We start from the raw sequence: 20,340 nt of genomic DNA on the forward strand, positions 1-20,340 counted from the left end.
TGATTATTGAAAACTTGTGCATTGGATGGATGACCTGAATACCAATGTTTGCTGGAATTGTATAGTTTGCCTTACTTGTACACATATGTATGTGTTTAGTTGTGTATATACTTGATGTACAAGTATACACAATAATGTGACCAATGATTCAAGATGGTTCTCAAAGATTCTCTGTATAAGATGTTATAAATCGTACATTATTTTCATATCTGTTGTTGTATGTACTATGTATTATGCTAAATTTAAGGAAAATATAAATTATGGACTTACAAGCTATAAATTTGATTGGTTTTGTGTGTACCTTTGTTGATAAGTGGAACGGAGGGGATGTATGGTGGTTTGCATAATGATGAAGATGGAGGGGAATGTGTGTGTGGAAATATGTAGAAGCAAAGATCATCAAAGAGGAATCCAGTCTAAATAAAGTTTGAACAAAATCAAACAAGATGAACATGAATTGTTAAAACTGGTATATCTATGGGGATTATCAACTGACCACAAAGATGATGTCATTGGAGGTAAGGGACGATCCCTCCATTTGTTCCATACACAATGTGACTAAAAGTGATACATTTTTCACAAGTTTTACTTAGAAAGTCTGAAAATACTTATATTTCATTAGGATGTACTACAAATATTCTGTTATATTTTAATGAACACCCCTAGGAAAAATGTTCTTGCAAAAAGCCCATGATTCCCTACCACTTGTCACATTCTGCTAAAAAATGCAAATTTGAGAATCATTCCTCTTGATCCGACTTTTCAAAACTATCTTATTTCTGGTCCAAGTTTAAAAAAAAATATTTCACTCTTTGGTTTTTCTTAGTTTTTTCCTTCAGAAATGTTTATCATGATTTGATTCCCTTGTAATAAAACAGGAATGAGAAATGAGTTCAGGAGGGAAGGAAAGAATGAAAGATATAGAGGGATGGAGAGAGAGGGAAGGGGGGCAGACAGTAGTTTGGGGTGGGGCATAATTTCACATTGTCAACCATGGTTTCATAGTTCCACAACCACCTGAAATTGAGCTACCATTACTGATATTATAACTCTTAATGCTCAATTTTGAAGTAATTTTGATGCTAAAAAAGTGAATTAAATCCAGGTAACTCTGTATAGAGTACTTTCTTTGGAACACAAACATTGTTGTTTATTGTATTATCAGATGTCCATTGTGGAAAGGGTATATAAATCACATGTAAAGTCTCAATTGCACAATTTGTTCAATGAAACGTTTTGAGCAATTGATGTATCTAATTGCTTTGACTCAGAATTGGGCATATTGGACTTTTTTTTTTAAATAAAAAATAAAAATGGTAAACAGTGGGCAACAAAAAAATAATCCTGCTGTAGTTTCATATTAACTTCCACTTCACTTTGTTTGATTTGTCATCTGAAATTGTCAGTTTGCGGGTCAGTTTGACATGTTTTAATTATGTGCATTCAAAGTGAATTGCATAAAGTATCAAATCTTTTAAGTGGGATAACTTGGTGCATATTATATATCCAACAAAAAAGTAAGGCCCCATTAAACAAATATCCACAATTTCTTAACCAAGAGTTTTAAAAATCTTTTACATGAGCATGTAGGTAATTTTATAAGCTAACCTTTGAGTGAATGTCATGGATATATTTGATGTCATGCTTCAGTGAGCACCAACAGAAGGCAAAATTGTCACTATAAGTCACAAGCCCAATATCATGACTTTGATTCCATTTTATCAGAATAAAGTTCACATTTTCATCATTTAAAATGTACAGGTTTGTAAAAGGTACTTTCTAAAATGCAGTACAACTTTTTCACCAAATTTTACGGTTGAATAAGCGTGGCTCAAAATTTGCTAGAATTGCATTTTTGACACATTTCTTTTGGCAAAAATGATCGAATATACTGACATTTATTTTTGGGAAGAATATCTTCAACAGTATTCATTTCACGGTTCAATGAAAATTTAATGAAAACAAAATGCAATTTTCACTAGCAAATTTCCTAGGCAAGTATTGTTTCATTTTGAGCACTGAAATTATGTAATCTATTTTTTTTTTGTATTATACTTATGCCCAATTAGCATGCTTCAATTATTCTAAGGCATTAAATTAAACACTTGTGCTTTCACATGTGGAATGTGAAAAGATCTTTTTACATTTTTGGGAAAAAAATGCAATTGCTTACCATGGATATCTGTCACAAACCTTCTTTCATAGTTTATTTGATTTTTGTGATGATCCTGATGTCTAACCCACCTCTTTTAATAAGTTTCACTATCCTATCTTTTGTTTCCATTGTGTTTTGTATCAAATTATACCCCTCAGTTAATTTGCATTCTTAATCATATTGTGTTCAGATTTTTTAAAAAGTTGGATTGTGTTCTGAATTATTAGGATAATTTGAATTTACTCAACATGATTATCGACACGTTATAACCAAGACTTATATTCGCCGATTATCTCTATATTTGTATGTATAATTAATTTTCGTAATGGTGTTTTCCCTTTGAGTTTCTTTATTGTTCTTTTACCGAGATATCTTGTACATATATTCTTCTTTTTTTTTCTTTCTTAGCGCTTTGAAATGTCCGTATAAAGCACTTTATATATTTTGTTTATTGTTATTATCATTATTAATGCTTCAGTGAGTACCAGTACACAATATTTGAAAATTATGGAAATGAGAAAAAAATTCAAGACCTCGGCCCCACTTTGCTGCATAGAGTGATTATTTTGTTGTGCATGCCTTTTGGATGTCACTCTGAAGCCATGTGCGAAGTTTCATGAAAAACTATTGGCAAAAGTATAACAAATCATCCATAAAAACAAAGCCTCATTTCACTTAAGTTAAAATATTGATTTCCTCCCTCATAGACATTGTTTACAATATGGGTGCATTTGTTTATTAAAAAGTGACCCCTTATTCAAAGTAATGGAACTTGTATTTAAAAATGTTTTTAGCAATATCATTTGGCAGTTATGTTTATCAACCTATAGGCAGAATTCTGAGCAGAAATGAAATTGATTTCTGGACTAGTAAAAAGTTGCCACTCATTTAATGGGGCTGTAAAACAAATTCTGTTTCAACTGTAACTTCATTGTTATTGATTTCATCATCATGGTTTGAGCAATCACACATGAAAACTTGAGAATGAATATAGTTCACATTCACATTGCATAAATGCATTCTTTACTAACAATTTCTCAGGATCAGTTGATTTATGTACAAATCATTACTGGGTCCAGAATTTGAAAATGGGGAGGGGGTCTGAGAAATAGGAACAGGGCGCCACTAACTTTTTCTGATTTTAACATTTTTTTTAAAGTTATAGAGGGCCCTACTATTTTTCAAACAGCCATAGCTCCCTTATTTCTTGTGTGATTTATGTCAAACTTTCCCCTATCTGTTATTTGTTTAACTACTGTTATGCAATGCCATACAGCTTACAATTAAGGTAAAGTTATTTCATCTGACAAGATATTTTGAAGAAGATGAAATAACAAAACAGGATGGAAATGCAAAGGAGACATGAACACACCCAAAAATAAAATGACCAGGAGACTTTCTTCTTTCATAGACATACTTACAATTTTAATTATAGAATCGAAACGATAGGTTTGGGTTGGAAATGGTCTGACACATGCATAGACATGAGCAAAATGACAAACTTTCTTTAGTATGGGTGACTTGTTAGCAGTCTAAAAAATATTCCTTCTTGACAGTAAAGAGTAACAAATACATCTATGATGCCTACAATGTAAAAAAGAAAAAAAAAGTTCTGAGCACAAAAATAATTTACATCCGTATTCCTAGAAGTACAACAAAACCATACACAACGTTGAAGGTCATATACAATGTCCAGATTTATACAATAGCTGGACAATATTGCGTTCTCTTGCTCCTTCTACCTGTGCCTGTATAATGTACACTAAAACAGAAGGTCTAAAAACATAAGAGAAAATGGGAAAAGCTACAAAGGCAAATGAACTAAAAAAGACTTTTTTTTCAAGATTCACATTCACTTTTTAAAATAGTGCCAAACCCTGATAATGATTTCTTCAAACAAAATTTACTTTAACTTATCTTCCCGAATCTGCTTAGTTCTGGCGTTTGTTCCAAAACAATTAGCATGTCTGACATCTCTAATATTATCTTTACAAGATGGTACATGTACTTTTAAAAGGAAATACAAATACACTGTCCTTCATATAAGCAGACATGGTACATTTTTTATTCAAACTATGTATCACTACATGTTTAGCATATTATACCTTGCACAAAAAAATTATATAGCAACATTTAATATGAAAAATCTGCAATCAGTTGAATTTAGGTATTCCATATTAATGAACACTGAGAGAATGTACTTGATATTTGCTTTTATTGAATTAGGGAAAACAATTCTACCAAGAATGAGAAATATGTTAATAGCTGGAAAAAAGTTTCTGCAAAATAAACAAGAATTCTCAGTAAAACTGGAAGATGTACTTGCTAGGAATAGAGGGTTAATGTACTTGGCTCAAGATAGTACATGTAAGTAACTTGGATTGAGAGTATATGAGCTTGCTATACATTTAATAGCTCAGAAACAAGTTGTAGTCCTCTATAGAATGACAAATAAAATCACTCACTCAATGTACATACAAGTGTTAATGCACTGGGATTCTGGTATAAAATTCAACCAAAGGAGTGACATCAAACAGAGAAAAGAAATCCTTCAGTTACTAGTAAATAATAAACTTTCAACACTGGTCTTCACATCCATCCAAACTCAAATTATGACCCCTCCCCCCCTCCTAACTCTCCTCCCCCCAACAAACTTACAACAGCATTCCCTTGGCTTCAATCATAGTATCAAATGATTACAATAGAGAAACATACATATCATCAAAATTAAATAATCTTACAGCATATAAAAGGTTAATCATTAAACTGCTATATATTATCATAAGAGTAAAAATAGCATAACTGGGAACTCCTAGATATTAACTTTCTGCTTCTTGGGAAGATTCAGATCCATGATAAACAAACACAATATTTGTACATCAACACATTTGTGTACCCACCCTCCTCCTGTAGTATAATATCAGTGTTACTTTATCTAAAGGCACAATGCCAAACTCATGGAAAATGTTAAAAAGATGTTTGCCTGTGGTTCGAACAGGTAGAATGTATATGGTAATATTCATACACAAGGAAAGATATTATAAAATTCTTTCAATATCTATTTTTGCATTATTTTTTTTTACATTACTGCTGGATCCAATTGAAATGGTAGTGTTCTGTCTCTAATAAGGGCAGATATTTTGTTCTCTTATTATTTTCTTTGGCAGTTGGACATAAGATATGAGATGATAACAGCTACCAGGTTTACAACCATTTATGCTTAAGCATTTGTCTAAATAACTGCACAAGTAACCCCTGCTAAATATCCAATGCTTTTTCAGGTAGGTATGTAATATCAAGAACGTATAAGGTCCAAAATCATATTCAACTTGTGCCATTCAAATATGACATGAATTGTTGTCTGTGATAGTAAACAAAACACAGCAACCAACTGTATCTTTTACAATTGTTACATGTTACGAAGTATTTTTAAAACCAATTTTACAATATATCTTCAAATGTACAAAAATCTGCCACTTTGGATATCCTGCCTACTATATCCATGAATGAAGTTTAAACAAGCTGTTAGTGATTTTACAAACTCATTTCTTTTGGGGCAAGGTATGAACAGTTCGTTTTATATCAAAATCATTTTGACCCAAATCTGCTTTATTAGATTCAGTACACTACCATTTTATATAACTTTGTTGTTTGCTCTGTGTGGTTTACAAGCATGACCTTCATTCCAAGAGGATCCACTTGCATCCTAGTACCGGTACATGTTTGGTAAATATCTCCGCCAACAACACCATAGAACCCTTCCCTAACTCTTGGAGGCATACATTAAGGTCCATTGTTGAGCTGTGAACAGTAAAAACAAAACAAAACTAGAACTTTAATTCGTCATGAGGACGAATTAGGTGATCTGTCTCCGATTTTCATGATCACGAATACAATCAGCATGTTTGAGATCAATACAATGATCATATTGAAAACTGAACTTTTATTACGAAAAGAACATGTTGAATACTCTTGAAAAGAGGGAAATGAGAAGTTTTGTGAAATAGGTGTAGGTGATACACATGGTACATGTTATATTAAAAGGGTTTTAAACTATTTTATTGTGCAATATTTTAACTTATATGCCTTGTAATGGTCATCAAGGACCATTTGTGAAATGTTGAAAAGAAACAAAAAAGAAAAAAAAATTCTCATGTTCACTCCTGGGCTCGAACCGTGGACCCTGGAGACGCAAGTCTGATGCCTTACCAATTGAGCTACACTATTTCCCATAGACTTTACACATAAGCAAATTAAGAGGATCTCAAATCCGATTTTGCAAGAGAAATACGGGCATAATCCCGGCATCTGATCAGAAAATGGAGACCACACTTGCGATAGCTTATAATCTCAGCTACAACATGCTCCAAGCTCAGAGAAAACTGACAAAGAGAAATGGAGATATGGCTCGCGAAATAGAGGAATGTAAAATCCAATTTTGAGAAAAATTCATTTCCCATAGAGATTGCACACAAAATGAGCGAAAATGACATGCCTCTATGACTTGCCATTTTTCAGGATGATCCGTTCCTTTAAATGTAAATATAGCCATCACAATAGAAAGAGTATATCCTCAGCTACAACATATAAAAAACTGAGCGAAAATTGACAAATATTTACGGAGTTAAGAGTCAAATTTGCATAACTATGATGACGTCATAAGTAGCAAAGTGGAAATTTTGAGTTCCGACTCCATTTTGATGACATCATGATGAAATTAAGGGTCAAATGTGGCATGAAATATTTCCCATCCATACTCTATTCGAATATGAAAAAAAATTGGGGGTCAACGGACTTCCTGAAGAGCTATAATGAAATTTGTATAGGCATTTTTTTGCACATATATTGTCTATGGTAAGTGCGCGCGCGCGTGCGTGCTGTAAACTTTGATGGAGGCTAATTCCGTTATTACTTGTCGTAGAAGGTTGATCAAGGTATCAACTTACTCAGAATTATATTATCGATGCATTGATATAAAAAAATGGCGATCCTATGCTCTATAGTGCCGTTACGTGCGAAAACGAGCGCATAATCGTACGCGCACGCAAATTTTAGAAATACTTAAAATGACCTGAATCATACTCTACTTTGGTCAAAAAGTGATTTTGAGCATTTAAAAATTTTAACGCGCGCGTACACGCACGTCGTGACCTTTACATGACCTTTGATGACATGGACAGTTGACCCTTGACCTGAAGTTAATGTGATGTAAATATTGTTAATTTTTAATAATGGATAATGAAGATATGATTGATTATGATAAAGTGATTTTACAAAATGGCGTCTAGATGACGTCATGATGACCTTGAACTTGTTTTATACACATGACATGATAAGTACCCATAACTGATGATATTTTGAAGATAATTGATGATGTAGATTTGGAGATTTTGTGCTAACAAGAAAAGGGCGGGAAAATAAAAATAAATAAATAAAAAAGAAAATTCGTACGAAATTAATAGTTGATCTGTCGATTGACAGATCACCTAAAAAACATTAGAAGCTCCAGTAGAAAAAACAAGTGGAATGCCTCTGGCGGTCTCACCTGCATCACGCGATTCAATATAGCAGCAGTGCTGACTCTGAAAACTACTCTAAAATAATCATTCACAAAAAACACCATTCATATAATGATACAATACTACGTTCATTGATATTTGACCTTGATCATGGGACCTAAAACAGTGATACTTGATTACCCCGATATCCACATTTTATACACTATATCTATAAACTTTGAAAGTTATGACAGCAATCTAATAATTACATGTACCTCTAAAAAGGCCAAAGTTCAATGACCTTTGACTTTCGTCATGTGACCTGAAACTCGCATGAGATGTTCATTGATACCTGGTTACTCTTATGTCCAAGTTTCATGAATCAGATCCATAAACTTTCGAAGTTATGATGGTAATTCAACAGATACCCCCATTATGGCCAAAGTTCATTGACCTTTGACGTTGGTCATGCGACCTGAAATTCGCACAGGATGTTCAGTGATACTCGATTACTCTTATGTCTAAGTTTTATGAACTAGACCAATAAACTTTCAAAGTTATGACGGTAATTCAACAAATACCCCCAAATTGGCCAAAGTTCATTGACCCTAAATGACCTTTGACCTTTAATCATGTGACCTGAAACTTGCACAGGATGTTTAGTGATACTTGATTACTATTATGTCCAAGTTTCATGAATCAGATCCATAAACTTTCAAAGTTATGATGGTAATTCAACAGATACCCCCAATTTGGCCAAAGTTCATTGACCCTAAATGACCTTTAACCTTGGTCATGTGACGTGAAACTCAAGCAGGATGTTCAGTAATACTTAATTAACCTTATGTTCAAGTTTCATGAACTAGGTCCATATATTTTCTAAGTTATGATGACATTTCAAAAACTTAACCTTAGGTTAAGATTTTGATGTTGATTCCCCCAACATGGTCTAAGTTCATTGACCCTAAATGACCTTTGACCTTGGTAATGTGACCTGAAACTAAGGCAGGATGTTCAGTAATACTTGATTAACCTTATGGCTAAGTTTCATGAACTGGTTCCAAATACTTTCTAAGTTATGCTGTCATTTCAAAAGCTTAACCTTCGGTTAAGATTTGGTGTTGACGCCGCCTATAGTCTCACTCTGCTTCGCAGGTTTGACAAAAACTAGCACATCAATGATGCTCATCTGGCATCTCGCAACAAAATTTAACACAATTTTAATTTCAGCCCAGTTGACACGGTAGTGAATTATATTGGTGACATAAATTGAGGATATAGAATTGAAATTGATGAAGAAATGACATAAAAGCATTTTTTGTGTTCTAATAATAATAAATATCATATAAAATAAGCGTAAATAATTTTCTGGTCAAAATTAATAAACTCTGTGTAAAACCTTGGTGAACCTCATGTAGCTCTCAGATGGAACAAAAATAATCAAAATCAATCAACAAATAAATAGGTATTTATTGTGAGTTTTGAAAATATATGAATAAATTAGCATATTTAATGAGTTTCAAAATTCTGTGTTAAATTTTATATCACCACCTCGAGCTATCATATAAAGCAAACAAAATTGAAATTGATCAACAAATGAAGAAGAAAATACACTTTTTGTGATTTATGAATAAATTTTGCATAAATTAGCAAAAATAATTTTCTAAACAAAATTTTTGTGTACAAGTTTGGTGAACCTCTCATGCAGCTCTACCAGATGGAAGAAAAAAAATCAAAATTGGTCAACAAATAAAGAAGAGGCATTTTCTGTGATTTATGAATAAATTTCGCATAAATAATTTTCTACTGAAAATTTCAAAATTCTGTGAAGAAGTTTGGTCAATGACAACCTCATGAAGTTCTACCAGATGGAAAAATAAAATAAAAATCGGTCTACAATTAAAAAAGAAGAAGCATTTTAGGTGAATTTTTAAAAATACGCATAAATTAGCATAAAAATTGTTCTACTCAAAATTTCAAAATTCTGTGTAGAAGTTTGGTGAACCTCATCAAGCTCTACCAGATGGAAGCAAAAAATTCAAAATCTGTCAACAAATAAAGAAGGAGAAGCATTTTTTTGTGAATTTATAAAAGTGTGCATAAATAAGCATATTTATTGAGTTTCAAATTCTGTGTAGAAGTTTTGAATCCCCCCACCTAGTGCTATCATATAAAGCAAACAGAATTGAAATCGGACTTGAAATAGCGAAGAAGCATTTTGATTGTGGACGGACGGCAGACGACAGACACCACGCCACAGCAAGGGCCAGATGAGCTAAAAAGTAGAAAAAGCTGGGAAATGATGGAAAATATTAATAGTAATACATGTAATTCAATTTGTATGGGATGATCTTAGATGATCAGCTATTCACTATCATCATTACAGATTGCATGAACAATTGACTTGAAGTCCATAGAAGTGGACTTAAAATTTCTTGTATTTAGTCATTCTAATTCAGGTATAGCTTAGTTATTTAAGTAAGTGGTTGATCTCTTTTAATAGATTTCTGTGATATTGCATACTTGGAAATTGAATTGAGTGGCAAGGGGGCTGAAGTAATCGGATGCGACACTTCAATAATCAGGTATGAGATGCATGAGACATTCAAATACTCACCTGTTTTAATTGCCTGAGCCTCATTTAACTTCCAACTCTCTGCAACATCATTTGCTAATGGGTCATCAGGGTTAGGGGCACTCAAAAGGGCTTGAATTGACAACAACACTGTTCGGATTTGAAGAGCAGGGCTCCATTTGTCTGCAAACATCAAAGAAGGATTATCCTGCCATTTAATGTACATTTTTTTACACTGAATACTTTCAAACCTTGAGACTATTAAATATCATATACCGAAATACACCACCAAGACAATTGCCTCAATGATCATTCATTTCTAAACAAAATGTCTTCACCAGATTACTGGATAGGCAGGAGTGACTCGATTGACTTTTGATATATGGTGGTGATTTTTTTTACCTGATAAAGAAAGCATGAATGCTGACAATTTGCTTAAATAAAAGACAATGATACTCCCTCAAGAATAATGAGAGCACACTCTAACTGTGTAGATGAGTTTAGAGCTTTAGAAAATATGTGAGTTGAAAAAAAGAGAGTTTAATGTCAATGAATTGAGAATAATTAAGTGATCCAGGACATATCTCCCCTCACAATGGAATGTATATTGTATAGTCATCAATTAACAAATCTATTCATAATTTAAACTACAAGTGGAATGCCTCTGGCAGTCTCATCTGCATTACGTGATTCGATATAGCAGCAGTGCTGACTTTGAAAACAGATATTTAATAATTTTTTATTCACAAAAGAACTAACTCATAGTCATGTGATAATAAAATACTATGTCCACAGTCCAGTATGTCCATTGACCAAAAATGACATTTGACCATGATCATGTGACCTAAGATGTGTGCAAAACAATCATTCATACTTGATTGCCCTTATGTCTGTTTTATGAACTACATGTGGAGATCCATAACCTTTCGAAGTTATGATGCCAATTCAACAAATACCCTGAACATGGCCAAAGTTCATTGACCTTAAATGACCTTTGATCTTGGTCATGTGACCTGAAATGTGCACAGAATTTTTAGGGATACATGGCTACTCTTATGACCAAGTTTCATGAAATATATATAACTTTTAGAGTTAAGATGACAAATTCACAAATACCCCCAACATCATAAAATTTCATTGACCCTAAATGACCTTTGACCTTGGTCATGTGACCTGAAACTCTGGCATGATCTTCAGTGATACACTATTACCCTTATATCTCAGTTTCATGAACTAGGTCCACATACTTTCTTATGATGACTTTTCAAAAACTTAACCTTGGTTAAGATTTCAATGTTGACGCCGCCGCTGCCGGAAAAGCGGCGTCTATAGTCTCGCTCTGAAATGCAGGCGAGACAAAAATGATGTGATCCCTTGTTTTTACAATATTTCAGTTTGACACATTCTGCAGCTCTAGATAAGGATCAATCGCTGGCACTGATATTCATAAGAGGGTAAATAATCTCCCCATGACATTTTTCATCTACGATATGAACTTTTACCAACAACAGAACACTGGTGGCAGCATCTTAAATTACACCACGATACACCTCTATTTTGCAGTAATCTGTCAAGAAAGGCAGTCTTAAGAGTGTACACAAATCTTCCACAGTAACCTCTAAAAGACCAAATGCTGATGGTAGCCTCACCAAAGGTTCAGTTTTAAAGATACACCTTTGGACTAATTCCAAAGAAATCACTTTAAAATGGGGCAGTTAGAGTGCATACAATAATGATGTAGCCACATAAATACAAAGTATACTATGAAATTTTGCCAGGGGAAGGGGAGACAAAAAAAATGAACAAAAAAGCATGCAGATTTATTAGTAAAATAGTTGTACTTACCTTTGAGTATATCAAGGCAGATACGTCCCAATTTATCCACATTAGGATGATAAATTTTTGTCATAAACCGTACTTTTGGTGCTGCCATTGGATATTCTTCAGGAAGAAAAAGTTCTAGTTTAAAAGTCCCATTTTCAAAAGGAGACTGATGAGAGAGGGAGAAATAAATAAGATAATCATTAGTAAAAATTAATTCGGAATTATCATACAGGCAGATGACAAGGCATTCTAAATGAAAGGCAAATATAGACCAAGTTATTATTTGACAATTTGGTCATAGATGTAATAGGATGAGACCTAATGGCTTTACCATATTAGAGAAAGTGAGAAAATACATGAAGTAGCATTCCACTCCTTGGCAATACTTACATCTTTGGGTCCATCTATTGTCACCATGAATAGTCTGCAATTTGCTTCATCTGGGGTTGCTTTTATTCCTGGTACAGGCTCAGTATTGAGACGCTGTGTCTCCTATTTTTGGTAGTTGTAGAAAGGTAGAGATAAACAAACAGTAAACAAATTAATAATTCCAATAGATTTAGTTGTAAATGAATATTTACAACATTGCAACGATAATAATGAGAAGTTGAAACTTGAATGTCGTCCTAAATGAGAACTAAATAGAACATTTTGTCAGACGAAAATATTGATGAAATGCTTCCCTGATTGCCACTTGGGTTAGGGTCAAGCTTAAAATATAAGGTTCACTGATTTGGCCCTCGACGGTGACCGAGTACTTATTTAAAACACTATCCATGCAGGGGAAATTGTCAATTTAAAGCCTGGCCAAAGCTTTGGTAAATGGTCATACGTAAGTATCATAAAACCAAATACAGAAAATTGCCGTAGAATGTTTATATATAGAGGTTCACGCCTATATAATGACTTACCTTTAGATATGAAATTTATCAAAAACTTAACTACATTTATTACTTCTTTGAGCTCTAAGGTTTCGAAGTACATTGATATCTGAGCAACGCATTGTTTTGCCGGGAAGGGGGGGGGGGGGTATTTGCTTGTAGCTTGAAATCGTAACTTTATATTTAGTTTTATGTCTACTGACTAGCTTTCATTACTTTATATTTTGTTTAATGTCGTTCTTTTCTATTGTTAATGATGTTTATAATACAATCTGATCTATTTTATTATGTTCTGGACCCCTAGGCAGAACAGAGTGGTAAAAATTACCACTCTGAATGGGCAATCCAGCCATTCATATGTATTCATTTTATTTTGTAATTATATCTGATGTATTTTGTTTGTATTTTGCATGTTTTTATGAATGGAAAATAAATACAATACAATACAATCATCTATCCTAGCATTCCAATGTTACAGAGGTGTTGCAGCCGTTGAATCTTTTCGCAACTGCAGATTCTCTGTCAAATTCAAACACACTGTATTCAAATCTAAGATATCTAGTGCTTTATCTCAGCAATATGTTTCTATTTCTTCAAAAGGGGTTCTTTGAGCACTAAATACTGTGAGTTACATTCATCTTACACAATCTAAATTAATATCAGATACAGACAGAGATTTTATCCAGCAAATTTCACCCCATTCCGTGCTTTGGAATGGGTGTTATAAAAAAGAAAAAAAAATCACAAAACTGAGTGGGTTTTTTTTCTTATGATAGAAATATTTTCATGTAAAATCACAAATTTGTAATGTAAAGCATATTTTTCAATTCATATCTTCCACAACATAACTGTTTAGGCCTAGGGCATACAACTAACTTAGAAAGATTACTGATTATACCTCACTTGCCATATATTTTTATCCATTTACATTATTATGTAAAGAAGTGTTTATATTATGGTCCATGATTTGAGAAAGTGGATAGTATTCACTTCCTATTTATACCAAAATTACAGCAACATTTGAATGATTCAACTTTACCAAAAATCTGCAATTCCTGTAAATGAGACAATAAAGCTAAACACAGGCATTTGGTACAAAATGTGATTGCACAAAAATCATTTTCCAAATTTTCATTTTGAAAAAATCCACTCCAAAAGCTTATGACTCAATTTTTAATAAATTTTAGAAGATTTATAACCATGAATTTATTGTTTATTTTCATGAAATAGGAGGATACTCAAAGTTAGAATTGTTAAAGTGTCAGTGAATAAGTGTTTGAAAGTAATTGATCGCAATCAGTACTAATTGGTCATGTAATCAGTTTTTGTTTAAGGAAAAGTCTACCCCCAAAAAAATTAATTTGAATAAAAAGAAAAAAATCCAACAAGCATAACACTAAAAATTTCATAAAAATTGGATGTTAAATAAGAAAGTTATGATATTTTAAAGTTTTGCTTAATTTCAGAAAACAGTTATATGCACATCCTGATCAGAATGCAAATGAGGAGACTGATGACATCATCCACTCACTATTTCTTTTGTATTTTATATGAAATATTCTAATTTTCTCCTCATTGTCAAGTGAAGCAACGATTAATTCCTCCCTGAGCATGTGGAATTAGCATTGTTTAATACCATATAGTTTAGTCAAGTTGGTCCTTATTGTCAAACCTTTAAAAAATGAAATATTGTATAATTCAAACAATAAAAAACAGTGAGTGAGGGACATCATCGACTGTCTCATTTGCATGCCACTGAAATGTGCATATCACTGTCTTGTGAAAAATAAGCGAAACTTTAACATGTCAACTTTCTTATTTTACATCAGATTTTGATGAAATTTTCAGCGTTATGCTAGTTTGATTTTCTCTATTTATTCCAATCAACATTTTTCTGGGGTGGACTTGACCTTTAATAAAAGAAAATATACAACAAGTGGAATGCCTCTGGCCGTCTCACCTGCATCACGCGATTCAATATAGCAGCAGTGCTGATTTTGAAAACTACTATAACTCGCACAAGATGTTCAGTGATACTTGGTTACTCTTATTTCCACGTTTTATGAACTAGACCAATACACTTATAGAGATATGATGGCAATTCAACAAATACCCCCAACGTGGCCAAAGTTCTTTGACCTTACATGACCTTTGACCTTGATCATGTGACCTGAAACTCGCACAGGATGTTCAGTGATACTTGATTACTATTATGTCCAAGTTTTATGAACTAGACCAACACACTTTCAAATTTATGGCTGTAATTCAACAAATACCCCAATTTGGCCAAAGTTCATTGACCCTAAATGACCTTTGACCTTGATCATGTGACCTGAAACTTGCACAGGATGTTCAGTAATACTTGATTACTATTATGTCCAAGTTTCATGAATCAGATCCATAAACTTTCAAAGTTATGATGGTAATTCAACAGATACCCCCAATTCGGCCAAAGTTCATTGACCCTAAATGACCTTTGACCTTGGTCATGTGATGTGAAACTCATGCAGGATGTTCAGTGATACTTGATTAACCTTATGTATAAGTTTCATGAACTAGGTCCATATATTTTCTAAGTTATGCTGTCATTTCAAAACTGAACCTTCAATTATAAATTATTAAGATTTGGTGTTGACGTCGCCGCCGTCGGAAAAGCGGCGCCTATATAGGTGAGACAAAAACTGAATAATGAATTTTCATTCAAAAATTTTACAATTTTTTTTTAATGAAACCCTTGTTACAATAAGTGCTTGATTGCTTGGTTCCTGCTACCTTGTTTTTTTTATTCATTTAGATTTTGAAAATATTTGCCCAACCTCAGCCCAAACCAGTTAAAAAATGGTTTTAATTATATGGCTGTGCAACTAATTTCCATGATAAAAGTCAAGATGGTGGTCTAACCAATGGCAATAAATTTTTCCTTGTTCCTGGTGGTACAGAAAGTCACTCAACTAGTATTGCAATTCGCTAACAGAAATCCAATTTCGATCATCGTTTATTATCAAAACATTTCAGACCTATTTCAGGCTCCATGCAGTTTGAAAAAAAAAAGACAAAAATAAGTGGGTTTTTTTGGGATCGGAATATGGCGGCACGCTGAGGAGTCTCGCACGGTGGACGTCTGTTTATATTCAGCCTTAGTTTATTCATTTTACACTTTCACAGACCTTTGTCATTAGATATATTCTGTTAAACATCATGAGTCACCTAAAACACCAAAGCCCAAGGGATCCAGGTGAGTCACCTGTAAAGAAAAGACCTTCTTTGAGTAGTGAGAATCGCTTAGAGATTTTGGGAGATTTGCACGATGCCAACAACGAGAGTGCTGCCGCTAGCTCTGGCGCTGCTGTGGAGAATACTCCCCCTCCTTGGTTCGCAGAATTCGAAAAGCGGCAGCAGGCATGGCTCGAATGTATTGTTGATTTGTTTAGACAAGAACAGGCAGCCTTGAAGTTCAAGATGGATACACTGAAGGAGGAGGTTGCTGAAGTTAATAAGCTTGCCTTGGCAGAATCCAAGATTGATGACTTAGAGAACAGAAGTAGGCGCAACAACTTGGTCATCTACAATGTTCCTGAAGGGCAAGAGGGATCTGATTGCAGCAAGTTTGTATCCAATTTTCTGAAGTCATCCAATTTCTCAGCTACTATTCAGAGAACTCACAGAACTGGACCACAGAATGATGACAAGTCTTCAACATCCATGGTAAAAAATCAACGTCCAAGACCAATTTATGTTGGCTTCTCATCTTCCGTGGAAAAGGAAAAGAGTAAAAAGGCTCTAGTGGAATGCTTCAAGAAAGAGAAGGAAAATAAATTATTCGTGTGTGATGATTTCTCTCGGAGAGTTCAGCTGCTAAGGAAAAAAAGTTAAAGGAAAGAGTTAAAACTACTATGGGAACAAGGAAAGAATGCCTTTTTTGTGTTTCCAGCGAAGATTGTGGTCCAAGAATCAAAGCCTAAAAAATGAACATTGTTAGCTTCATAAACTTTGTCAAGTCAATTAGTTTTGAACTCTAAAAAATCACACTTCCATTCAGGGACGCTTCATACATGTTTTAGGTGCTCAAGTGTTATGTTTGTTTTTGTTTTTTTTACTTGAAAATTTTTCCTTCAAAATATGTTCTATAAGCCCTACTGGGTCTTGATCTAATTTTCTTTTTGGATGTCAAAATTTTCTTAATTGCAACTTTTTCTGACCCCCCCCTTGGGCTGGCATTATACATTTCTACTTGTATTTTTTAAAACCAATATCAATAATGTTTGCCATTGTGACTTGATTTATGTCATGCTAAATTAATACTGTTTCTATTTCACCGCTCGATGCTCTACTTTAAAGATGTAGCCTACATGTACTAAAGTTTTAGCTGTCTTGGCTCAAATTCATGGAGCGCATGACAACTATCTTAATAATCTCTATACATGTAGTAACTAGTATTTGTCGTGTTTGTATTCATGTCATATGATTATGCACAATCCAATGTGTTTGTGTAGTCTGTGTATGTTGTTTACGTTTTAGAGACGTCGACCTGCTCCGAAAACATGAGTACTAGTAATACTTTTTTGTGTGCAGATTATGCTGCGCGTGCGAGCCGGGCTGTGTTTGATTTGAAACCCTGCTCTCCATCCTGCACGCTTGCGTTCTTTTTCTTTTTGCGATTCTAATTCATTTTTTATGCTTTTTTACATATTTATTGTGTTGTTATATTTGTAAAAGCGGAAATTATTTTTCATATCTATATTTTTCTACTCAAGTTCATAATAGGTATCTTTGTGATGTCACAAGTATGCACTTAGGTTTTTTTCTGACTATGCTTTCCATTAATGAGAATGGCGGTATTATAGTTTCATATATTTTTGTATACAGGATGTTTATGTGTGACATATTTTTACATTTGAGAATATGGTATTAAAATTACATTCCTTCAATTGTTGCGGTTTACAGGATTTTTACAAGAGGAAAAAAATATTTCATTATATGAGAAGTATTGAGAGTGATATAAACTGGCCAGCAAAAGAAAGTACCCACTTCTTTCAAAGGCTGCACACAAAAAATCACCCCATAGAAATAGACAATTTTGTACACAGGTATGGTGCAATATCCATTAGTAATCACATACCCTACTGGAAGTGATTGTCTTTATTACAAAGAAATAAAATGACATGTACAGCATCTTGGTTACTGAATCAAAGGTCACAAAATGTAACAGAATGAGCCATCCAGGTTTTACACAAAAGTCAATGTCAAAGGATGAAATAAACCAGACACATATCCATAGAAGGAATGGACTGAGGTGGTGCAGAGAGCATAGCCGCTGGACCAGAAGACAATGGAATGCAGTATTGTTTTCAGATGAATCCAGGTTCTGCGTCAATACAAGTGATGGATGGGAGAGTGTGTGGCGCAGAGCAGGAGAGCGATATGCAGAATGTTGCATTCGTGAAGTTGATCGGTGGGGTGGAACTTCTGTGATGGTGTGGGCAGGCATATCAGCCAACCATATGACTCATCTGGTTATCCTGGCAGGTAATCTGACAGCTCAGCGCTATGTTGACGAAGTATTGAGTATTGAGACCCCATCTGCTCCCTTTCCTGCAGGCATATCCTGGCACCACATTGTTTCAACAGGACAATGCAAGACCCCATACAGCACGGTTCACCACCAACTTCCTTCAGGAGCAGGACATTGACGTCATCCCATGGTGTGCATGCTCTCCTGACCTCAATCCCATTGAGCATCTGTAGGATGAACTTGGCAGACGAGTGAGATCAAGGGAACAGCCTCCTACCAATCGGCCAACATTGATCCAAGCTCTGCAGGAGGAATGGACAGAACTTCCCCAGGACTACGCCAGACAACTTGTCCAAAGCATGCGTCAGAGATGCCTGGAATGTGTCCAGGCACGAGGAGGACATACACATTATTGAACATTGTTGTTTGTGTCTGGTTTATTTCATCCTTTGACACTGACTTTTGTGTTACATTTTGTGACTTTTGATTCAGTGACCAAGATGCTGTACATGTCATTTTATTTCTTTGTAATAAAGTTAATCACTTCCTGTTGGGTATGTGATTACTAATGGATATTGCACCATACCTGTGTACAAAATTGTTTATTTCTATGGGGTGAATTTTTGTGTGCAGCCTTTGAAAGAAGTGGGTACTTTCTTTTGCTGGCCAGTTTATTTTTGTTACAGGAAACTCATACAGACCATAGGGATGAGAATCTTTGGAAATCCCAGTGGGGTGATTTAGCATGGTTTGCAAATTATTCTTCTAACAGTAGGGGTGTAGGTATATTGGTTACACTTCGTAATTCCGAAGGTTCTTTATTCCGAAGGTTCGTAATTCCGAAACACGTAAATTGCCTATACCTCGATGTTCGTTAATCCGAACATTTGTGGCGTTATTCCGAAGGTTCGATAATCCGAAAACAAAATAAGGTTCAATGTTCCGAAGGTTCGTTAATCCGAAAACGAAATAAGGTTCGTTGTTCCGAAGGTCCGTTAATCCGAAAACAAAATAAGGTTCGTTGATCCGAAGGTTCAATAGTCCGAAAACGAAATAAGGTTTGTTAATCATTTCGTTTTCGGACTAACGAACCTTCGGAATTACAAACCTCATTTCGTTTTCGGATTAACGAACCTTCGGAATTACGAACCTCACTTCATCTTCGGACCTCATTTTGTTTTTGGACTAACAAACCTTCGGAATTACGAACCTTTGGAAATACGAACCTTCCGAATAACGAACCTTCCGAATATCCGAACCTTCGGAATAACAAAGCTTCGGAATTACGAATGTATGCGGGTATCTTTATTAGGAACTCAGTTTGTGTTAAAGTGATTTCTATTTTTAAAGACCCACAAGGTAGAGTTTTTATTTTGAAGGCAGTTTTAAATGAATTGAATGTTACAATAGTCAATATATATGCCCCAAATAAAGATAATCCTGACTTTTTGCAACAAGATTTTGCTTTTTGATACTTTACATGTATTCGGTTTGCATTCTGGATGCAGAATTAATTTATCTAAAACAGAAGCCATCTGGATTGTTTCTAAGCGAAGTTGCCAAGAATTTCCCCTTGCTAATCGGGGAATAACGTGGAAGACAAATACATTTAAATCTTTGGGAATCAATTTTTCACTTAATTTTGGTTCTCTCTTTGATCTTAATTATAAGGTAAAGTTGAAAAGAATGGAACAGACTATAAACTGCTGGCAAATGAGGAATCTTTCTTTGATTGGTAGAATTTGTGTTATCAACTCTCTTATTTTGCCTCAACTTTTATACCTCTTTTCTGTTCTTGGTATCCAAGTTCCTTCTAAATTTTATAAGGACTTGAATAAAATGTTTTTTAGATTCATTTGGAAAGGAGGCAAGGACAGGGTTAAAAGAAAACTTAT

The 20,340-nt window shown here is 34.2% G+C and overlaps 1 protein-coding gene across 1 annotated transcript; it reads right to left on the reverse strand.

Annotated features, from left to right (window-relative positions):
* Positions 1–3,551: 3,551 nt before the first annotated feature.
* Positions 3,552–12,546, reverse strand: LOC129255484 (ubiquitin-conjugating enzyme E2 N). The gene is made up of 4 exons (XM_054893835.2): positions 12,443–12,546; positions 12,074–12,218; positions 10,271–10,411; positions 3,552–5,956 (listed from the first exon to the last, which is right to left on the reverse strand). The coding sequence occupies exons 1-4, from the start codon at positions 12,467–12,469 to the stop codon at positions 5,919–5,921; spliced, it is 351 nt and encodes a 116-aa protein (XP_054749810.2). The 5' UTR covers positions 12,470–12,546; the 3' UTR covers positions 3,552–5,918.
* Positions 12,547–20,340: the final 7,794 nt, after the last annotated feature.

This window comes from Lytechinus pictus, chromosome 3 (genome assembly GCF_037042905.1).
Source record: "Lytechinus pictus isolate F3 Inbred chromosome 3, Lp3.0, whole genome shotgun sequence".
In the NCBI taxonomy this organism is placed as follows: domain Eukaryota; kingdom Metazoa; phylum Echinodermata; class Echinoidea; order Temnopleuroida; family Toxopneustidae; genus Lytechinus; species Lytechinus pictus.

Bases quoted from the DNA above. Each gene is read 5' to 3' on its own strand.
- LOC129255484 (XM_054893835.2), bottom strand. From the start codon at position 12,469: ATGGTGACAATAGATGGACCCAAAGAT. The intron at 12,219-12,442 runs GTAAGTATTGCC...CTCTCTCATCAG, and splicing joins CAATAGATGGACCCAAAGAT to TCTCCTTTTGAAAATGGGAC. The intron at 10,412-12,073 runs GTAAGTACAACT...TGATGTTTGCAG, and splicing joins CTGCCTTGATATACTCAAAG to ACAAATGGAGCCCTGCTCTT.